The sequence below is a fragment of the Mus caroli genome, unplaced genomic scaffold, assembly GCF_978045245.1.
Source record: "Mus caroli unplaced genomic scaffold, Mus_caroli_1 scaffold_1, whole genome shotgun sequence".
Lineage (NCBI taxonomy): Eukaryota > Metazoa > Chordata > Mammalia > Rodentia > Muridae > Mus > Mus caroli.
In genome coordinates, this window is record NW_028227256.1 from 55,147,636 (window position 1) to 55,170,710 (window position 23,075).

Here is a 23,075-nt window from a genome sequence, read left to right on the forward strand (position 1 = left end):
GCTCTCATGTCATCCCAGAAGCTAAGGGGGGACAGCAAGCAGCTCCCTAGCCAGTCAGCCTCCTAACAGGTCATGTTCAAGGCTGAGTGAGAGACCCTGTCCAAAAAGAAGCCAAAGTAGGCAGAGCCTAAGGAGCAACATCCAAGGTTGATATCTTGGGGGGGAGGGGGGTCACACTCCAGTACAAGCATCCTCACACAGACACATGCACTCACATGAAGCACACGCACAAACACACTCACACACATTGTGCCACTTTGGAAAAGTCATTTAACTTCCTGGGATCTCTCTTTTCTTGTTTGGGAAATGTTATACTTTGTAGCCGATTATTTCCTAATTACTTTAAAGATCTGTTAAGTCAGCGTTTGTGAGTGAATGCAATGGGCTATGGGACTTTTAGCTCACCCAGTGCAACTCTGTCATTCTGAAGCCTAGGCCCCAAAGTTTCCATGACTTGCCTCAGGCACCTGAGGCTTGGGGCTGGGACTCAGTCTCCTGGGCTCTGGCTCCCAGCCAGTTCATTCCAGGTAGTCCCTGTTTGATAAGCATGTCTTAACCCGGATCCTTTTCTCTAACAGAAGGAAAAGATCGGCAGCTCCCTTTAAATGGCCCTTTCCTTGAGAAGTTGCCTGAGGCTAACTTGAAACCAGAAGAGGTTATCTTGTCCATTTCCATTCCTTACACTGCTCAGGTGAGGTTCCTGTACCTTCATCCCAGTGCTGCATCATTCACCTGCTGGGTGTTTCCAACGGCAGACCACTGACTGCTTCTGAGAGAGTTTAGGGCCACTGACAGTGAGAGATCAGTTCCCAGATGGCCATTTGAGTTGCTTCCACAGAAGGGACACTTTATGACTTTTGGCGGTTGGGGGTGCCTTGCAAAAAAAAGGAACCACCTGGGTGAGCATAAACTTTGGTTATAGATAAATGTGCATCCTAGCAGAGAGTATGTAAATGTATAGCGATATCGGCCTCAGCGGTTTCTGATGAACTGAAATTTTATTATGGAGCTATTTGCCGAACACCGATAGTTTATGATAGTAGAATCATTGGGAACTAAATGACTGCTATTCTACAACACAATGTTAACCCAGGAAGAGCATACAGGAGCTTGTTTAAAAGGTCTCAGGTTCTTTCCCCCAGGCTCTCTAAGTCTAGTAGGAAAGACGAGAAATAAAAAACAAAGCTCAGCCACCAAGGACCATAAAATGAGTGGACAAGGGGTGGCTGAGATGGCTCAGTGGGTAAGACTGCTCTTCCAAAGGTCCTGAGTTCAATTCCCAGCAACCACATGGTGGCTCACAACCATCTGTACAGCTACAGTGTGTACTCATATACATAAAATAAATAAACAAATCTTTTTAAAAACAACAAGTGGACAAGGAGGAGGTCTGGCAGAGCAGTCAGTATAGTGGAGCTAAGGAGGGGAGGGCATGAGGATGGATGGATTTGCGGAGGTTGGGAGCCAGACAATGTAATGTGGAGAACAACAGGGATTCAACATAGCCTGTGATAGGCTCCAGATCTGTGGCAAGGAGGGTACAATTCCAGGTAAGAGACTATGAAGGGGGTGGGGCAGACCCGACCAGAGCAGCCAGGGCATCATGACAAGTGAGACTGAAAGAGTGGCTGGGACCCAGCACAGAGCAGGTCAGATGCAACACAGAGCTTGTGTCTGTCTTAGCACATGGCCACCTTTGAACTGTTAAAGCAGGGTAATGTTTATACAAAAGAGATGTTTACAGTACTGTGGGTGGCCCAGCACGATGATGGGATGGCCCAGTTGTGAGAGGACTGAAGACTGACAGGAGGGAGGCTTATACAGTCATTCAGGTGGGAGACAGCCGTGAATGTGGTGGAAGTGGGAATGGGCAGAAGAGCCCCCACTGAGCAGCACAGCACAGGAGATCCACGTGCAATTACTGCTCCTTTGAGAAGCTTCTCTGATATGCTTTATGTTGGCAGGGCTCCAGTGATCATTGACTTCCCCTGCAGCCTCAAGACTCCTCCCCCATAAAGAGGTGTCTCAACTTCAGGGCTAGAGTACCAAGCAGGAAATGAGATTCTCCCTAGAATGGCTTGTGTAGATCTGGAATCCTGGAGACTGTGTGTTCCAGGGGTGCTCAGGGTTTTTCTTTAGCTAAAGGATATCATCCAATGAAATCTACACAGAAGGCAAATAAAAATAGAAAAAAGTGGTTCTAGGTAGCTCATCTGAGGTCACCAGTCCCAGACTCTGCCCTCATCTCACCCAGCAGCCTGGGACACACACCGTCTGATCCACCCCAAATTCTTCTTAAAGCAAATAAAACCCAGACACTAGAATCACTTCCTCATGGTCTCAGCTGAGGCCGAGAAAAGCAGAGAGCCTGGAGCTTCAGCAGAATCTGAAGCTTAGGCCTGCCACTTACCGTGACCTTGCAGAAGTCACTAACATTGTCCTCGTAACTGAAAATGAGCAGAGCTGCTGAGGATTAAACACTGCTACACATGAGACATGTAAGCAGGACAATACTCACATGAACTGCCATCACTAACTGTGTCTGTGTGATAAGCCATTTGCAGGTTTTTACTGTAAACAATCACCAGAAGGCCAGCAGAGATGGCTCAGTGGGTAAAGCGCTTGCAACGGCAGACATGAGAATCAAGCCCCAACACCCCCACTAAAATAAATAAAGTAACAAATGTCATGATCTATGCTGTCTGTGATCCCAGATCTGGTGGTTCAGGGATGGTACATAGAGAGAGACTGACAGATTAAAGCTCACTGGGCAGCCACACTAGCCATCTGGTAAACCCCGGGTTCAGTGAGAGATCCTGTCTCCAAAAAGAAAGGCAGAGAACAACTGAAGAAGACATTTGATATTGACCTCTTGCCTCTCCCTCCACATACTGTGTATACACGTGCGCACGCACGCACGCACACACACACACACACACACACATCATCGTCGTCATCATCATCATCATCACGGGGAGAGGAGGAGGAGGAGTTGCTGTGTGTCCTACACTAATCATTCTGAGTATCTCTATCTCTAGTGGCAGTTTGTGTCAGGACTCCGGTTGGCACAGCGTCAGGAAAATGCCTTTGCTATTGTCAATGCTGGTATGAGCGTGGAGTTTGAGGAAGGTACAAACACGATCAAGGATCTTAAGATGTTCTTTGGAAGTGTTGCCCCCACTGTGGTCTCTGCAAGTCAAACCTGCAAGCAGCTCATTGGGAGGTAGGTCCCAGTTACACACCTTTCTGCTTGAATTTTCATTAAAACTGTACTTGAGGAAATTTTCTGAGATTTTATAAACCTCTGTGTGTGCGTGCGTGTGTGTGTGTGTGTGTGTGTGTGTGTGTGTTGTCTTTCAAGACAGGGTTTCTCTGTGTAGCCTTGGCTGTCATGAGACTCATTCTGTAGACTAGGCTGGCCTCGAACTCAGAGATCTATCCGTTTCTGCCTCCTGAATGATAGGATTAAAGGTGTGTGCCACCACCACCAGGCAACATGTATTGCAGGTTTCTATACAATTATTGCAGAAATTGCGTAGTTTAAGTAGATATTGTTTTTTAAGTAAATGACCTGCAAAATAAGCAAATATCTCCAATACTGAATCCTGAAAATGAAAAAGTATCTTTAAGCTACATCAAGAAGATGGAATCTTTGACATGTCAGAGGGTTTTGCTCCAGAAACCCTCATTATGGCTGGCCTCTAGAAAGTTTTTTTTTTCTTTAAAAAAAAAAAATCCAACTAGTGTTTTTGCAATCATTTGTTCTTAACCACATATGATCATTCCCAGTGGGTGGAACTTAAACGAGGTTTTCCTCAGATACTGAATTAAACCCTCACTTCTAAAACTTTCCCCTAGTGAAAACAGAACTCCAGACTTCAGAAATCTTTAGTTTTTTCAGGGTTGATTCTTTTTTTAACCTAAGTAAATCCATATGATCAGTTTATGAAGAAAGACTTGGCAACCATTAAGTCAGACTCTGAAGAAAGTGAAGGAAACTGGCGTGGTAGAGCATTCAGGAAGAGCACATGCTAGAGGCTTGTCTCAGCTGTCTAAGATCCTATCTCTAATAATAAATACAAAAAGCTAATGGCATGTCTTAAAGGTATTTTGTTTGGACTTGAGAAGTAACAGACACACCTCCTTTTTCATTGCTACAGTTTGGTGTCTGCTTGCTTGTTGTAACATACTTTCTGTTACTATAACAAAATACTGGAGACTAAGTCATTTACTAAAGGGAAGGGTTTTGTTTTGGTCTGTGAGTCTAGGGGCTAAAGTCCCAGAGCATAGGGCTGGCAAGGCCTTGCTGCTTCAGCTCTCTGTTAAAAATGGAAGGGAGTTTGAAGAAGACAAATAGACAACGTTTCTCTGTAATACCCCACGCTCACCAGAAGAGGTCCAGCCCTGGCAAAGTCATAGTCCCTTCTAAAGATAGACTGCTTGGTCTGGCAACTGCACCTCCTCTCAACTGCACCATGGCAGTGATCACATCTCAACCTGAGACCGAGAGAGAACAAACCTTAGGACAGTCTTTGGCTGTTCCGTGAAATATTCATCTTCTGTCCTGCCAGGCAATGGGACGACCAAATGCTGAGTGACGCATGCCAGCTGGTCCTGCAGGAGATCCGCATCCCACCAGATGCTGAGGGAGGCATGGTGGAGTACCGACGCACCCTCATCATCAGCTTGCTCTTCAAATTCTACCTCAAAGTGCAGCGATGGCTGAATGAAATGGTAAATAGCTTCTTTGAGCCCCTGGATGCCTGGGTCTGTACACAAAGAACAGTCTTCCCTTCCCCACCTCCACCCCACCCCCACCCCACCCCTGCAGAGAGTAGTATGGGGTGCAACCCTGCAGCTCCTCCATCCTTCTCCCTTCAGTCTGAGTCTCTGAAGGGAGCAGCCACACTATTCCATCTCTGGGATAAATGCTAATGTTCCAAGTGACTGTCCAACAACAATGAAAAGTCATCAGTAAGCGAATTGCATACTTTCCTCTTTAAAAAATATTTTCTTGTTGAAAGAAGAAAATGATATTTTAATACTTATAGATCCAAATGAGGGAAGAAATAACATTCAATACCGTTGAATATTCAAACATTACCAATAGTCCTTCTAAGCCCTTTCTATATAAGTATGTGGGGGAGGGGTGGCTATAACTGCTTAGTAAAGCTCAGTTATTTCACTTTTTTCAGTGTTATTAAATATTTTTAATGATACCATAGACAATGGTTCCTTGGCATGTCCATGGGTAGATAGACCGTTATCTCATCCATTCTTTAGTTTTAGACACATCTGCACTGATGAAGGTTCAGTAGGCCAGGCGGTGGTGGCGCATGCCTTTAATCCCAGCACTTGGGAGGCAGAGGCAGGCAGGTTTCTGAGTTCAAGGCCAGGCTGGTCTACAAAGTGAGTTCCAGGACAGCCAGGGCTATATAGAGAAACTCTGTCTCAAAAAAACAAAAAAAGAAATCTTTCAACTGCCTAACTTTTAGACATACAAGCTGTTTCCGAGTCTCTGTTACCTTCTCCTTAGCCAGCTTACTTTAAAACTATGTCCTCAGTACTTGCTTAGATTTTATCTCATGTGTGGGGTGTCCTTTTGATAAGTCTAAGCCAGAGATTGAAACAAATCCAGCAGAGAAATGACCACCTGCATATCTCTTTAATGACTGAGAACGTTGTGCTGTTGGGTTAGTCACTCCTTTCCATTCACACGTCGTATCAGCAGCAGTTCCATGTGTTCTATTACATAGCCTTATTACCTATGGGTTACCACATCTAGTATGTAGATATCTATGATATGACAGTATACATAAGTGACTCAAAAAATTCCACTGGGAAATTCTTACCACCGACAAATGCTTGAGGCAAAGCAGCAGGATACAAATACACTAAAACCCAGTATCCCTCCTATGTACAAGTGACAAATAGACCGAGAAACAAGTCAGAAAAGCAACACCTTTCCTTACAAGAGCTTCAAAAATCATAAAATATCTGGGGTTAACACTAGCCACGCCAGTGAAAGACTTGGATGATAAAAACTTTAAGACACTGAAGGAAGAAATTGAGGAAGCTATCAGGAGATGGAAAGATCTTTCATTGCTTTTGGATCAATAGAATTAATAGAGTAAAAATGGCTATCCTACCAAAAGCAGTGTACAGAGTCAACACAATCCCTATCAAAATTCCAATATGATTCTTCACAGAACTTTAGAAGTCAATTTTTAGCTTTAAATGGAAACACACACACACACACACACACACACACACACATTCACAATAGCTAGAATCCTTTTGAGTGACAAAGCCCCTGCTGGAGGTTATCCCCATTCCTAGCTTAGATAGCTCTATAGAGCCCCATTGGCTAGCCCCTAGCATCCGAGGAGGCTTCCAATACCGAGAGTCAGTTGCATGTAATTGAAGTGTTGGTTAAACCTGTGCTAAAACCATCTAGCCCTGGGCTTATTTTGGTTGGAAGACTTTTAATAACTTCCTCTATTTCACTAGGGCTTTTAGGTCTGTTTAAATAGCTTGTCTAATATTGATTTAACTTTGATAGATGGTATGTACAAGAAAATACTCCATTTCTTTTGGATTTTCCAGTTAGTTTTGTTTTGTTTTGTTTGTTTGTTTGTTTGTTTGTTTGTTTTTTAACCATACGGGTCCTGTGTGTGTGTGTATTATGGCTTTTAGTTTTAGGGTTTTATGAGATTCCTGTGTGTGGGAATGTGGGTCTCTGCATCTACCTTTCTTTCTTTATTTGTTTCTTTTTCTTGGTTCATTTTCTTGTTTTTGCCATAATCTAATTTATTTGGTTTTTTTATTTTATTTCAATATAATTCTTTAGTTGCTTGTTTGCTCTCCAACTAGAGACAGAAAGGGTGTGGATCAGGATAGGAGAGGAGGTGGGGAGGAACTGGGAGGAGTGGGGGGGAGGGGAATATAATCAGGTTATATTGTATGAAAAAAATCATCTGAAAATAAAGACACTTTTATTTCTTCCTTTTCTATTTGTATCCCCTTTGATGTCTGTCAGTTATTACTCTAGATAAGACTTCAAGTACTAACTGAAAGAATGAAGAACCTTGTCTTCTCCTGATGTTAGTGAGTTTGCCTTGAGTTTCTCTGTCTGTATTTAAACTGATGTTGGCTATGAGCTTGCTGCAAATCGCTTTTTTTAAGTTGAAGTATGTGCCTTGTATAGTTGATCTCTCCAAGACTTAAATCATAAAGGAATGCTAGATCTTGCCAATGGTCTTTTCCACTTTTTTTTTTTAAGATTTATTTATTTTATCTATATGAGTACATTGGCACTGTCTTTAGATACATCAGAAGAGGGCATCAAATCTCATTACAGATGGTTGTGAGCCACCATGTGGTTGCTGGGAATTGAACTCAGGACCTCTGGAAGAGCAGCCAGTGCTCTTAACAGCTGAGCCATCTCTCCAGCCTCTCTCTTTTCTGCTTCTAATAAGATGACCACATGATTTTTTTCTTTCAGTTTGTTTCTATGATAGATTACATTTATTTATTTATGTATGTTGAACTATCCCTGCAGCTCTAGGATAAAGCCTATTTGACCATGATAGATGATCTTTTTGATGTGTTCTTAAATTCAATCTGCAAGTATTTCATTGAGAATTTTTGCATTTGTTCATAAGGGAAATAGGTCTGTAATTCTCTTGGGTTTTTAATGTGGCTTTTAAACAGCCTTGTTTTTAAAAATTGGACAATATTCCTTCTTTTCCTATTTTTTGGGGATAACTTGAGGACAATTGGGATTAACTCTTATTTGAAAGTCTGTAGAACTCTGTGCTAAAACCACCTAGTCCTAGGCTTATTTTAGTTGGAAGATTTTTTTTTTTTTTTTTTTTTTTTTTTTTTGGTTTTTCGAGACAGGGTTTCTCTGTGTAGCCCTGGCTGTCCTGGCACTCACTTTGTAGACCAGGCTGGCCTCGAACTCAGAAATCCGCCTGCCTCTGCCTCCCGAGTGCTGGGATTAAAGGCGTGCGCCACCACGCCCAGCTTAGTTGGAAGATTTTTAATGACTGCTTCTATTTCACTAGGGGTTATAGGTCTGTTTAAATTGATTATCTGATATTGATTTAACTTTGATAGGTTGTATGTATAAGAAGATTACCCATTTCTTTTAGATTTTCCAATATGGTGGAGTACAGATTTTTAAAGTATCTTCTTATGATTCTCAGGATTTCCTCAGTGTCTATTATGATGTCTCTCTGGTTTTTAGGGGAGTGTGGTGGCTGTCTGTTGCCTTGTAGGGGTTTAAATGTGTTTCTAGGTAATGAGAGCTCACAGTTAGAGACAGAGATGGGCTAGAAGAAAGTGACTAGCTGGATCCTAGTGGGGAATAAAGCAGGGTGTGCTGCCAGGGTCTGTTAGGACCCCTGGGGATTGGGGCAGAGAGGGAGGAAAGGCCACAGCTGGTAGTCTGCCTGCCGTGGAGCTGGGGATGAGACTGAGGGATTAGCTTTGCAGGAAAGGAAAGGAGTGAATATACAAGAGTGCCTGCTTCTCTGGCATATCTGTGGTTTCCGGCTGTAGGATTTGGAGGCTGCATTACTGGCTGGCCACCCCGAACTATTTTTTGCCAGTGTCCATAAATATATTTCTACAAAATTATTTCTCATGATTGTGGAATTTTGAATCCAAATTTACCATAAACTCTCTATTGTTACATATTTAGTTTCATTCTATTTTCTTTACTATTATCAAGACAGACTTCCTTCAATCATTCAAAAGGAGACCTTGTAAATGCTTACTGAAGCAAGCTTCCCCTTCTCTGAGTGCCTGAACAGATGTCATAGTTTCTCTACTCGTTTGGGGAACTTGAACTTCTAGGCACTCTTAGCAACGCCAATGTCAAAGATCTGGAACACTAGATTGGGTAGTTCTATTTCTTTCTTTCTTCTTTCTGTGTGTGTGTGTGTGTGAGAGAGAGAGAGAGAGAGAGAGAGAGAGAGAGAGAGAGAGAGAGAGAGAGAGAGAACAGTTCTCTCTTTCCACTATGTAGGTTCTGGAGATTAAACTCAGATTATCAGGTTCAATGGCAAACACCTTTACCTGCTGAATCATCATCTCATGAGCCCAGGTCATTCATTCTGTCTCTGTACTTGTTTCCCAAGTCAGTAGCTCAGGCTATAAATTCAAATGCAAAGTAACCTTTTTCTCCAGGATCCTCAGAAGTTTCCTGACATCCCAGGAAAGTTTGTGAGTGCCCTAGATGACTTCCCCATAGAAACACCCCAAGGAATCCAGATGTTCCAGGTGGGTAGAGCTTTTTATTAATCTATGCACTCAGATATGTGTTATATACATGCACCTCTCTTTTCAACACCTTCATCATAAGTAAACATATAGTCTTATAAAAGCCAGCCAATGGTCACATGGATACAATTTCCATGGTTTACTCAAGGAAACCATGGTGGAGGAGTTAGAGGCTGAATTTTCCTTCTGGACTTTTTTCCAGGTTTCCTGACATTTCTCCTTCACTTCGCTAATTTTGATCTTCCTTTAAAGGAATCAACACTAAATGCCTTGCCAAGTGCTTCCTTGCTTTACCACAGTCACCCCCAAATCTCCTGGAAATGTGGGTATATTGGTTGCCCTTTATCAGTTGTATAAATTATGCCTTACTGCAAGCTGTGCTAGAACATATTATTTTGTATGTTTCCTATTCCCAGCTAGCCTGAAGAATCCTTGAGGACATTAATGACATCTTCTTTGCAGAAGGGCCTTGCGAGTAGATTATATCCTTACCATATACTTGAGAAATATTTACTAGTGTCCATTTGCAAACTTGGTTACCTAGTCACCTATAGCTATTTTTTATTATCAGTAAAGCCAAACACAGCAGACCCAATCTTCAGGTCTGGTATCAAATATCTTGTCTTGTTTCTTAACAGTGTGTGGATCCCAAACAACCCCAGAAAGATCCAGTTGGGCACCCAATCATGCACCAGTCGGGTATTAAACATGCCACAGGGGAAGCTATATTTATTGATGACATGCCTCCCATTGACCAAGAACTCTGCCTTGCCGTTGTCACGAGTACCAGGGCCCATGCAAAGATCATGTAAGGAGATGCACAGTGATTACATCTGCTGCTAACATATGTTCACCATTTCATTCTTAACCTGACAGTTTATTATTTATTTAGGTCAATTTAGAGTAGTCATCTCTTCTGGGTGAGAACTGGCCATTTTAAAGCATAGTTATAAGTGTTAGAACACCTGCTCTTATTTTCAGCTTTATTCATCACAGATTTCTCTGTCTGTAGAATCCTCTTCCAATACCATGAGATTTCCTCTGCAACCTTAAACCCTGTCTATGTTCCTCCCAGATCACTTGATGTATCAGAAGCCCTGGCATGTCCGGGTGTGGTTGACGTGATCACAGCTGAGGATGTCCCAGGAGAAAATGACCACAATGGAGAGATTCTTTATGCACAGAGTGAGGTGTGTGGTTTGTGAGTCTAATACTCTGCTCCAACGTCAAAATCATTGTTGATTGTGAGTGGCTACAACATCCACAGATTCATATCTACATCATAAATATTGCTAGGGCCCAGGGACTGCCTCAGTCACTCTTCCATTCCATCTGACATCTTGAATCACCTTGAGATTATGACAAAAAGTCTTAAATCTTCTCAAGGAAGGCTTCCAACTCTTAGGAATGCCATGTGAGCACTGTAAAGCATAAGACATTAAAAGGAAGAATCATTGAGTGACCGATCACTCTGCATGCTACAGGAACACCGGGGAGTGTGGGCAGAGACCACACAGCAGGCAAATCATTAAACTCAAATAACTAAGTTCTAGCCACAGCTTTGATTAGTCCCATTCAAGATGAATTTTCATGAATAGAAAACAGTCTTCCTAAGCCAGGTGCAGTCACACATGTCTTTGATCCCAGCACTCAGGAAGCAAAGATAGGTGGATCCCTGAGTTCTAAGATAGCCTGGTGTAAAGAAAACCTTGTCCTGAAAAACCAAAAGAAAGGAAGAAAGGGGGGGGGGGAGAGTAGTCTTCCTTCTGGTCATCAAAGCATCAGTGAGTAATATAAGAATGTGAGAGCATTAATTGCTAATTGCTTTTGGGATATTCTGTTTTATTTTTTGCCTTTGTTTTTAAGACAGCCTGTATCCCAGGCAGGCCTTGAACTCATCATGTAACCATGAGGTCCACATCCCCAGTTCATGTGATGCTAACCCAGGACATTATGTATGCTAGGCAAGCACCATGCCAACTGAGCCACATCCCTAGCCCGAGTCTGTGTTCTAACTAGTGGCACACGGCTTTTCTACAGGTCATTTGCGTGGGTCAGATCATCTGCACCGTGGCTGCTGATACCTACATCCATGCAAAAGAAGCAGCTAAACGAGTGAAGATTGCTTATGATGACATAGAGCCAACCATTATCACCATAGAGGTAGATCACTGTCCATCTTCTGGAATGACTGGGGTTGGGGGGGGGGGAACGGGATATTCTGTGAGCAGAATTCAACCAGAGGGTCATGGAATAAAATAACTTATGTTTCAACTATGCTTTAGCCAGTATTACATGTGGGTTTAGAGTGCAGTCTCCGTCAGAGTCCTGAGACTCCTGGGTAAATCCTTCTTCCCACCAGTACTTCTGCAGAAGCGTGTAAAAAATGAAGTACCCTGTACCCACTTCTCCCATGGCCTAGCTTGAGCATACAGAAAATTAACACCAGAAAAAATGACCTCCTCTCCATAGGCAGTGAGTGAGACAGTCTAGGGCACTGGAGAATCCATGACAGTTGCAACACTCACCAGCTACTGGGCACTCTGACTCTCTGCCCTGAAGACAGACCACTTGAGTTTGGGATGTGATTCTGCCTTTTTACAGTCTCTGAACAGCAATACAGACTTTGGCAAGTTAACTAAATGTCTCACACTTCAGTTGTTTCTATATAAAATGGAAACTTTTAGGACCTGAACCAAATGGTTATTGGAAAATTTAAATGTAGGAACCCAAGGAAATGTTAAGGATGGTGCCCACAATGGGAAATATGTTTAGTAGATGGTAGCTGGCATTTTGGTTTTGCTATTATTAATGAAGGTGAGGATATGTTTTATTTTGTTTTATATTGTTTGGTATCTGCTAAAGTGCTAATGCCATAGCAGATGTCAGTACTTTGTGTTGGATGGTGGAGGATGGACAGAGAGAGGCATAAGTAGGGTCCAATTTTGAACATCCTCAGATTTGCCCTATTCTTCCTAACAGTTGTCAATTCATCTTTACCTAGTAATGATGCTTTAACTGCCCCTTAAGCTGGTTCATCTTTTCATCCTCACTTTCCAGGCCCACCCTCAATAACTTATTGTCTCATGGCCACATAGTCAAGAGGTTCCTGTCTTCCATTTCAGCCTATCTACTCAGGACATTAACTTTCTAGCCCTTGGGGGTTCATCAGATCACCTTTCCTGTTCTGCTGTGTCCTCCTAGGCAGTGCTAAAACTCCACAGTGTAGAATCAAGGCCATTCATAGACTTGCCCCAACCCACCTTCCAACTGATTAGCTACTCTCACTGTCCACTGCTTCTTCATAAAGAGCCCACATCCCAGCCAACCCAATCTCACTTTGGCCCCTCACTTACCCTATCAAGTAGCATTGACTTAAAATGATCCAGGATCCAATTCAAGCCATCAATTCCAGGACATTCCAGAATATTCCAGGCTCTATCTGCCCTCTTCTTGACCCCTGTTTACTCCATATACTCTCCTTGCCCCAGAGCCAACACCTTAGTGACAGACCACCTCAGATAGACAATCAGCAATCTGGAATTTGGGCCGTGTTTATATACACCCTTGTACTTCTACAAATACAGCTAAATCAACTTCTGCTGACTCAGCTCCAATTGTCAGGCTCCAAGTGTCTGAGTGTGTAGCTATCTGACAGCAAAGTGTAGAGTTCAGATAAGGATAAATGGCTTATTAAATTTTTTAAAATTATTTTATTTTTGTTTGGTTTTCTACTGCAGGAAGCCCTAGAACACAATTCTTTCCTTTCTCCTGAGAAAAAAATTGAACAAGGAAATGTAGACTATGCCTTCAAACATGTGGATCAAATCATTGAAGGTATGTACAGCTGTAAACAGCCAGAAAAAGAAGCAACTTCAGCATGTGCATTCTAGAAGTGAACCGGGGAAAGAGAGCTTTTTTAATGGGAAAGGAAGGGTTTTTCATTGATATTTTTAGTTAGTGTTTAAAATAAGGGATTTTGTTAAGCTTTTTTGTCCCTATTCCTCACTGAACTTTGCTTATGTCCCTGTTCCCCACTCACCACTACTCTCCTATCCGTCCTTCCCTCTTCTCTGGTATCCTGCCTCCCCCAAAATAATCCTCCTTCGTGTGTGTGTGTGTGTGTGTGTGTGTGTGTGTGTGTGTGTGTGTGTGTGTTCTCTTGTTTGTTTTGAGACAGGATATTACCGCATAGCCCTGCCTGTCCTGGAACTCCCTATATAGACCAGTCAGGCCCCAAACTCACAGAGATCTACCTGCCTCTACCTCCTGAGTGCTGGGATGAAAGATGTGTGCCACCATACCTGACCAGTTCTGCCATTTTAAATTTACATCTTCACTGACAAGTTACTGTACCATCCTAGGATTCACTGACTCAGGCATATGGCATTATGTCACCTGTTAATGTCACCTGACTCCGGCGCATGGCATTATCTCCACATGCCACCTATCACGGGCGATGCATCCATATATTTATTGTCTTAGCTCCCCTCTTTTGCAGCTGAGAACATCACATTTAACAGCCTGAACAAATTCACCTACCAGGTTGAGGGCAGAACCTGGATATGTAGCCAGACTAGTAACAAGTTCAGCACATGACAGGTCTAACCACCTCAAGAAGTAGATATAGAAACCAAGGCCAAGAGAGTAGATAACCCAGGGCCTCTCGACCAGCAGGGCACAGACAGCATCTACAAAGGTCTTTAAACCAAATTATACGAAGTCCAGCCCCACAGACTAGTAATAAGATCCATCCCTTTTTTTCCTTCTTCATTTTATTTTATGTGCATGGGTGTTCACCCACATGTGTGTTTGAGCACCATGTATATGCCTGGTGCTCAAGAAGACCAGAAGAGAGACTGGGATCCCTTTAGACTAGAGTGAAAGATGGTTGTGAGCTACCATGAGAGTTCTGGGAATCAAACCAGTGTCCTCTGGAAGAGCAGCCAGCACTCTTAACCACTGAGCCATCTCTCCAGGCTCATATTGCAAATTACTGTTTACAAACAAAACACTCAAAGAGCTCCTCCACAATGACACCTGTGTGTGTGCTTTGCAGGTGAGATCCACGTGGAAGGACAGGAACACTTTTACATGGAAACGCAAACCATCCTGGCTATCCCACAAACTGAAGACAAAGAAATGGTGTTACACTTGGGGACACAGTTTCCAACCCACGTGCAGGTAATTGGGGGGGCGGTCCTCTGGAAAGGGCATTGTAGCCTATCCTATAAGATTCCCATGAAGCCGGGCAGTGGTGACACATGCCTTTAATCCCAGCACTCAGGAGGCAGAGGCAGGAGGATTTCTGAGAATTCAAGGCTGGCCTGGTCTACAGAGCTAGTTCCAGGACTGCCAAGGCCACACAAAGAAACCCTGCCTCAGGGAAGAGAGGGAACCTCCACTCTTGTGCCTTAAACTCTGTACAATCGACACTGGCTAAACACTAACATAATAAAATGGGGCAGATGCCTTTAAAAGTGACCAGGACATCTTGTGACATGCCAAGGTATAAGGCAGGGTCCATCTTTCCCTGTAGAACAGTAACAGGGTGAAAATCTCAGAAGAGGATTTGAGTGGACATTTCTCCAAAGAAAATATGTAAATGACCAGTAGCCTAAGATTGTAGTAAATTACTTTTTAAGATCCAGGTGCAGAGTTTCTCCACAACCTTTGACCGTTTATGTCCCAGATGAAAAACACATGACCTTTATATTTTAATCTGCCTTAAGCAGCACAGTAGATGGGCAGCTGTCTACCCTCCACGCTGACAGAATCCATTTCCCTATGGGTAACTCTGTATTACTTCTTACTACTTACTCTGTTTCCTCGGGGCTGCTCTTAGCTACCACAGGCCAGCCCACATGACCATGTTGTCTCTATTCCTACCCCACAGCAGCTCTCTCCCTCTCTCCTTCCTGAACCTTCTTCTTCTTCTTCCATGGTGGCTTCCTCCATCTCCTTTCTGTTATTTCTCCTCTGACCCAGGCCTGTCAAAACTCCACCCCACATATCTCTCTTCTGCCCAGCTATTGTCGGTTGGCATCTTTATTCACCAATCAGAATTAATTTGGGGGCAGGGTTCCAGGGGCTATTGCACACTCCAGGTCTTGCCCCTCCCACACACTTAACATTTCAATAGACAGTAAAAGACAAAACCTCCCCTGTAAGATTTCAGTGAAAGTAAGACTCCATCATTAACAGTCACCAGGGAAACCAAAATCAATCACCTACTAGAATAACTGTAATAAAAAAAAAAAAAGACAAGTATTAGTAAGAATGAAGAGAAACTGGAGCTTCCATAAGTTGCTAACAGACATAAAAGAAACAGCACATCACCTGTGGCCCAGTTTGCAGTTTCTCAGGATGCTAGAAAGAGAGTGACCATGAAACCCAGCAGTCCATGACTAAGATGCAGCCAAGAGAAATAGAAGCATGCCTGTGAAGACTTCCACACATCTAACACTTGATATGCTGATTTAAATATTTTTAATTTCTAAAAACTTAAGCACACGTTCACATCTGCATTATTTATAAGAGTCTAAATTAGAAACAGCCCAATGTCTATTAATGGATGACTAAGAAAAAAAAAAAAAGAAGGAAAAAACTGGTATATTCCAGTATTTTTATTTAGCTATAAAAAGCAAGATATAGCCATGCATGGATAGAGGGCCTTGAAAGCATCATGCTAAGTGCAAGAAGCCATTCACAATGACTCCATATTGTATCGTTCTGCTGTGTGACAAATCAGTAGAGACGGACACAGATCCTAGCTGCAGTCTAATGAGAAGTTAACAGGAAACAAATGGCTGCCTGACAGATAAAGATTGGGGATGCTGAGCTGTATAAACTAGACTGGGATGATTGCACATTTCATCAATAGAAGTATCTTTAGAGCATTCTACTGTGCATAAGAGCAGCAGGCAAGAAGGTAAACCATGGAATTGCACTCACGTGGCTTGGGGGGGGGGGGGCTTTTTCTTGCAGGAATTTGTGTCTGCAGCATTAAATGTCCCAAGGAGCAGGATCGCCTGCCACATGAAAAGAGCTGGAGGAGCATTTGGGGGCAAAGTGTCCAAGCCTGCTTTACTGGGAGCTGTCTGTGCTGTGGCTGCCAACAAGTAAGTACTGTAACGTCAGTGGTCTGAGTTGTGTGAGTCCTTCCAACCCCTTTCACCCTAATCTCATCTCAGCCTACAGCTCAACTAAAGATGGCTGGCTGGAAGGCTGGCCAGAGCGTCAGCCTTACGATAGCTTGTCCTGAAGTAAGCCGTGTGCTGCTGCCAAGCAATGTTCTCTAAGCCTGCAAATGCTGGTGCAGACCTGACTGGGAATATGTAACTAAAAAGCTTACTAAGATAACATCTTCTCAGGCTAACTTATCAGCCTACGAATGCACGAGAATCTATGAGCATCTTATCTCATGTGTCCTCTCCGGGTGTGGAAAAGGCTGCCCCAAGTGAACATTGCGGCTTTGCAGAGGATAGAAACCAGAGTCCTAAATGGACGTTTTACAGGAGGGGTCTGCATCTGGGGAGACTGACATCTACAGAGCATTAGGCCTCCGCCTCTGAGGCTCAGCAGTCCCTTCATAGCCATGTGTTAATGCCCCAGTAATAACTGCCTGAAAGTGAAATTTGGAACTAAACCTTTCTATGCTTATAACTGCATAATGACCATGGAACTTGTTTGTGTAATATGAAAAAGAGCCAGGCAATTTCATTCCAGAACTCCAGAGGCAGAGACAGGCAGATTGATCTGTGAGAGTTCCAGACCAGCCTGGGCTACATAATAAGATCCTGTCTCAAGAGAGAAAAAAGAAGGAAGGAAAGAAGGAGGGAGAGAGGGAGGGAGAGAGGGAGGGAGAGAGGGAGGGAGGGAGGGAGGGAGGGAGGGAGGGAGGGAGGGAGGGAGGGGAGAGGGAGGGAGGGAGGGGAGAGGGAGGGAGGAAAGAAGGGAGGGAGGGAGGAAGGAAGGAAAGAAAATGGAAATAATTTAAAACCAAATATTATATCATCATATATGCAAATATTCAGTTGTCTACACCAGAATAATTCCAATGCCCCACTATTTCCAAATGTCATCTAAGGCATGTTGTTATTCATGTAAAATCACCTAGATAATTACTTCAAAACCCCTCCTTATCTATGCCTCTACAACTTTATGGAGATTACAGCAGTTTTTTTGGTTGGTTGGTTGGTTGGTTGGTTGGGCTTTTTTTGGGGGGGGGGGTTGTTTTGTTTGGATTTCTGAGTTTGAGGCCAGTCTGGTCTACATAGTGAGTTCCAGGACAGCCAAGGCTGCACAGAGAAACCCTGTCTTGAAAAACAGAAAAGAAAAGAAAAGAAAAGAAAAGAAAAGAAAAGAAAAGAAAAGAAAAGAAAAGAAAAGAAAAGAAAAAGAAATTCACCTGCCTCTACCTCCCAAGTGCTGGGATTAAAGGTGTGCACTACCGCTGCCCAGAGTGAGGTTACAGCATTTTAACTGAGCCATTTCCCACAGGACTGGCCGCCCAATCCGCTTCATCCTAGAACGAAGTGATGACATGCTGATAACAGCTGGCCGCCACCCACTCCTGGGAAAATACAAAGTGAGTGAGACCCAGGAGTTCAGGAAACTGCCTGCGACCCTGTCCTCTGTCAATCCATCAGCAGTAAAGACCATCAGTCCCACACTCCTTGAAAGGAATGTTAGAGCACTGTTTAAACCTAGGCAGACCCTCCTGGATCATGCTAGGACAATGCTTCTTTGGTGACTGTCATAGCCAAGCATGAGCCTGGCCTCAGCACGGGTTGACAACAAGCTCAGACATGGTTGTGCACAGCACAGTTTGGCTGCAGGAAAAGGCTGCTGAGAAAGTGGTCTTTCTTCTTATCACTTTGCAGATTGGGTTCATGAATAATGGAGAGATCAGAGCTGCTGACGTTGAATATTACACTAATGGAGGATGCACCCCCGACGAATCTGAGCTGGTAAATATACCCTCTCCAGAGAGCCCGTGGCTCTTACTTCACCTACACAAATATTTGCCTTAACCAATTCCACAAGAGGTTTAAGTTAAACATAACATTTGAAACACAGAATAGATGATCAGAGTTATTTTTGTTTTAATTCAGGTGATAGAATTTGTCGTGCTGAAATCTGAAAATACATATCATATTCCGAATTTCCGGTGCCGGGGCAGGGCTTGTAAAACAAACTTGCCATCTAACACGGCTTTCCGAGGATTTGGCTTCCCTCAGGCTACGGTGGTCGTCGAAGCATACATAGCTGCGGTAGCATCTAAGTGTAACTTACTCCCTGAAGAGGTGAGCAGTTAGAACCAGCTAGGAACGCACTGGCCATGGTTGGTGTGTGTCTCGAGCTCCTGCAATCTCTATATATATACAGTTTCAAGAAAATAAAATGCATTGTCCATTACCAGTAAACATTTTCTATTGTAGTATGTGAACCAATAAACCTGATAGCTTCTACCCGTGATACTATTTCTTAGGATTCTGTGGGTTGCTTGGGAGCTTCTCCTGGTCTTAGGCCAGCTCATTGGAAGCTCTATGGTTCAAGATGGCTTTATTAACATTTCTCTTTATTGACATTTCTGATGAGTATTGGGCTGGCTTATCTGACTATGCCTCAGTTGTAAAGTCTGTTGTATAGTCCTTCATCTTTCAGTAAGCTAGCCCAGATTCAACTCTCATGGGGGAGGGGTATCAGAGAATTCCGGAGAGCAACAGGTTGGTGGCATGCTGTAATCCACAAACATTTGTCAAGTCTCTATCTGTGATACTATGTACAGCCCCATCATAAAAAGCAAATCACAAGGTCAATCCAGAGTCAGTGTGAAACTATACTAGGGCAGAAATGGGTGGGATGATCACAGCCTTTTGTGCAAACATCTTGTCACTTGATAGACAAGTGTTTGCTTGGCGTGTGCAATACTCTCAAGGGGTAAAGTGAGGAAATTTGGGAGTAATTAAGAATTTGAATCAGGAGCTGGGCGTGGTGGCAAACGCCTTTAATCCCAGCACTCGGGAGGCAGAGGCAGGCGGATTTCTGAGTTCGAGGCCAGCCTGGTTTACAAAGTGAGTTCCAGGATAGCCAGGGCTATACAGAGAAACCCTGTCTCAAAAAAAACAAAAAACAAAAAAAAAAAAATTGAATCAGGAAAATTTTTTCTTGCCAACAAATTGATAACAGGATGAGGGATTGTCCTACTGTTTCTTAGGGTTACTGTGAAGCTTACTGAAATACTTAATCTAAAGCCTGGGGCGTGTGAAGAATTCGTTAGTAGTTTCTATTGATTTCTGTTGTCATTTTAAACATATATATATATATACTTTAGTATACTAAAAGTATTTTTAGACAAACTTTTTCCATATCAGACATGTGATGCACACATGTTCTCACCTTTCAGGTTAGAGAAATAAACATGTATAAGCAAACTAGCAAGACAGCCTATAAGCAGACGTTTAATCCAGAGCCCTTGCGGAGATGCTGGAAGGAGTGTCTGGAGAAGTCGTCATTCTTTGCCAGGAAGAAGGCTGCAGAGGAATTTAACAGAAACAACTATTGGAAGAAGAGGGGGCTTGCTGTCGTCCCCATGAAGTTCAGCGTTGCGGTCCCCATAGCCTTCTACAATCAGGTGAGGTGGAAGAGATGGGCCCTTCTCAAAGCCCTTCTCCAAAGGACTGGCTCTCACTCAAAAAAGGCTCATGCACAAGGAAGGGAATCTGGGCAGCCATGACGTCCCTCTTTAGAGACAGAGAAATGAAGGGTGGTTGGTTCCCTTTAGCAGGAGAGAGCACGGACGCAGACAAAGGCAGAAACCATGGATATCAGAACAGACCTTCGGGATGCAGAATTTAGGGTCTTGGAGACCACCAACAGTAAAGTCCTACTCAGAGGGACCCATTTGAGTAGCTACACCCTAATATAAGTGCTAGAATGTCATGGTGCAGAAAATAATATCCATTGGGGTTTTCCACCCCAGATGAAAGAAAGAAGACCTTTTTATATATGATAAGCCTTTAAAGCGCTAGAACTCAACAAATATTTAAATCCACTTCCTCATCAATAACCCCACTATAACTCCAATTGGGCAGCCTTCATGGCCATGTTTTCATGACTCACCTACCCCATGGTATCATCTTCTCTCTCTGCCTTCTCTGTCTCCTCATGGCCCCTGCCTCAGACCCCCAGCCAAGGAGCCAAAACTCCACCTATCTCTCTTCTGCCCAGCTACAGGCGAAAGGCATTTTTATTCACCAATCAGGGATAACTTGGGGGGCAAGATTACCTAGCATCACTTAAGTCCATGTGAGAATCTCCCCATCCCTGGGAGCAACCAGGGCCGGTATTTAGCATTATAATACATAGCAAAAGACCAAACCTCAACAGTGTCAGGCCAGGTTTCAAAAGCAAACTGGCATAAACAGAAAGATCCTTTTCTTGCCTCCCCTCTCATTTCATCATAACTGCTTCTTCACAGAGTTCAATCTCTGGCATTATCTTTTCCTTTCCACCCCCATTACGCTAGGCATCTGGGTGTGACCAACTGTTTCCCATCTCTAGGCTTCTAGTCACTAATGTACAACCTGACGAATGTAGACTCAAATAATGGATCCTAAACCTCGTCACCATCAACAGTGTGTGGGATCGTGTTAAAGCTGGGTATCCAGGATCCACTGGCAGCCTGTGGCTGTGCAGGATTACCCACACTGGGGCATACCCTCCTCCCCCACCACCATTCTCAAAGATAACCTTTGGAGACCAAAAACATCTCCAGGCCCTTGCCAGTCCTCCAGTATCCAGGAGAAGGTGTGCCCAGGTTGCACACTCTTGCAGGTTCCAGTTGTGTTAAGTCCATTTCCACACCTGGAGAGGAAAAAAAAAATTAAACATCGTCCAGATTGAAGAGACAGATGCTGGGGACGGAGGGAGGAGAAATACACACATTCACACATCTAGGTTGATGGTTTTGGGTCCAGGGTGTCTTGCAAGGGGTTGTCTGTGGCTTACTTGTCCACAATGAGAAATGAGAGATTGGCAAAATCAAAGGAAGCAGTTCTAACAACCTCCGGGGAGCTCCAAGCAGGATTGACTCTCTCGGTTTCCAGACTCGGTATGGTGATTGTTTCCCACAGGCTGCTGCTCTGGTCCACATCTTCTTAGACGGCTCTGTCCTGCTGACCCACGGTGGCTGCGAGCTGGGACAAGGTCTACACACTAAGATGATTCAGGTGAGACCAGTGCTCCTGTTCTCCACTGAGGCCAGTTAGTCCCGTGTTGAGTCACAGAGCTCTCACGCACTGAACACACACACGGCAATTGCAAGAGTCATCCGGATGTCAGGAATGCAAAAACCACAAGGAGACGAGAGAAAGCCAGCCAGAACTGAGGGAACACACTATCATTCCTTCTACGCCAAGAGGATCGGGCCCATGGTTTTTTTGTTCTTTGGTATTTTGTTTTGTTTTGTAGATGAGAGAATTCTAGTTACCACACATAAACTACAAAACAAAACAAACAAACAAAAAAAACCAAAAAAAAAAACAAAAAACAAAACAAAACCCACTTTTAAAATTTATAGTAATGACTCAGAGCAATAGTGTGTTCATGCAGATCCTCAAGGAGAAGTGACGTTCACACGACAAGACTTAAGCTCCCTAGGGCTCACACTTCATGAGGTGGAAACCCAAGCCCACTGCAGGCACAGCTACCAACCTGCTTAGAGGCAAACCAAGCACCCTTCTAGTCTGAAGTGAATGGTGTGTAAAGGAACAAAAGAAAAGTGTCTACAATCTACTTAAGAAATCCATTCACATGGCTGGTCACTATTATGTAGACTAACTCAAAATAGTTCTTTACTATTCTACAAGATCACTGTAATAGAAAATTTTTATTTCTTTTTGTTAATATGAAATAACAATGGTTGAATATGACACTTGAATTTAAAGTGTATATGAGAGGGAGACAGATGAGAGAATAATATAAGGATATGTACAAACATACATGGCAAACACTGCTATATATGTTAACATAAAACAGTGATTTTCTTGCATTTACTTTGTGTCCATGCACTTGTGTATCTGTGTGTGTGTGTATCTGTGTATCTATGTGTGTGTGTGTCTGTCTGTGTATCTCCGTGTGTTTGCCTGTGTGTATGTGTCTGTGTATCTGCATATCTCTCTGTGTATGCTTGTATGTGTGCATATATGTGTGCATGTGTATCTGCATATCTGTGTGTGTGTGTGTGTGTGTGTGTGTGTGTGTGTTCTCTTTCCTCTTCCACCCTGTGGGCTGTCTAGGTTGGCAGCAGACACCCTTACCCACTGAATCATCTTGCCAGTCCTAAAACATGGTTCATTGTTTGTTTGTTTTTAATGCATATGAAAAATGCTCATCAGTTTTCTTTTTTAAAGAAAACAGTTTCTCAATGAGAAGCAGAGAAAAAAAACAATTTTTAAAAAATAAATAACATTTTATCAGGTTCCTAGAACTAGGAAACCTCACAAAGCTCTTGGGCCCTCTCTGACAGCCATATTTCTTTACAACCCTAAGCCTATAAATTGTCCCTGTAGAAAACACTCTACTGAACCGTCTGTAGACAGGGTGGGGAGGGTGTGAGTGGCCCAGAAGCCCCAGCGCTCCAACTTGACCTCCTTGTGCCCTCTAAACCTGCATGCAGAGTGGCCACGCCACTACATGGCTTCTACAAAACAGGTATAAAAGAAGGCACAAAATGGCCGTTTACTTCGCCATCTGTCTACAAGAAGAGGTGTGTCCTTGAC

The 23,075-nt window shown here is 43.3% G+C and overlaps 1 protein-coding gene across 1 annotated transcript in view; it reads left to right on the forward strand.

Annotated features, from left to right (window-relative positions):
* Positions 1-23,075, forward strand: part of LOC110290283 (aldehyde oxidase 4) — a 60,029-nt gene that overhangs the window by 26,244 nt on the left and 10,710 nt on the right. The window contains exons 13-27 of the mRNA XM_021156806.2: positions 579-691; positions 3,039-3,223; positions 4,572-4,734; positions 9,196-9,288; positions 9,927-10,096; positions 10,364-10,478; positions 11,329-11,451; positions 13,029-13,125; positions 14,348-14,472; positions 16,276-16,409; positions 17,791-17,878; positions 18,174-18,260; positions 18,405-18,596; positions 19,700-19,927; positions 21,429-21,524. Of these exons, the coding sequence (XP_021012465.1) occupies positions 579-691; positions 3,039-3,223; positions 4,572-4,734; positions 9,196-9,288; positions 9,927-10,096; positions 10,364-10,478; positions 11,329-11,451; positions 13,029-13,125; positions 14,348-14,472; positions 16,276-16,409; positions 17,791-17,878; positions 18,174-18,260; positions 18,405-18,596; positions 19,700-19,927; positions 21,429-21,524 (2,009 nt within the window). The remainder of the gene's footprint in view (positions 1-578; positions 692-3,038; positions 3,224-4,571; positions 4,735-9,195; positions 9,289-9,926; positions 10,097-10,363; positions 10,479-11,328; positions 11,452-13,028; positions 13,126-14,347; positions 14,473-16,275; positions 16,410-17,790; positions 17,879-18,173; positions 18,261-18,404; positions 18,597-19,699; positions 19,928-21,428; positions 21,525-23,075) is intronic.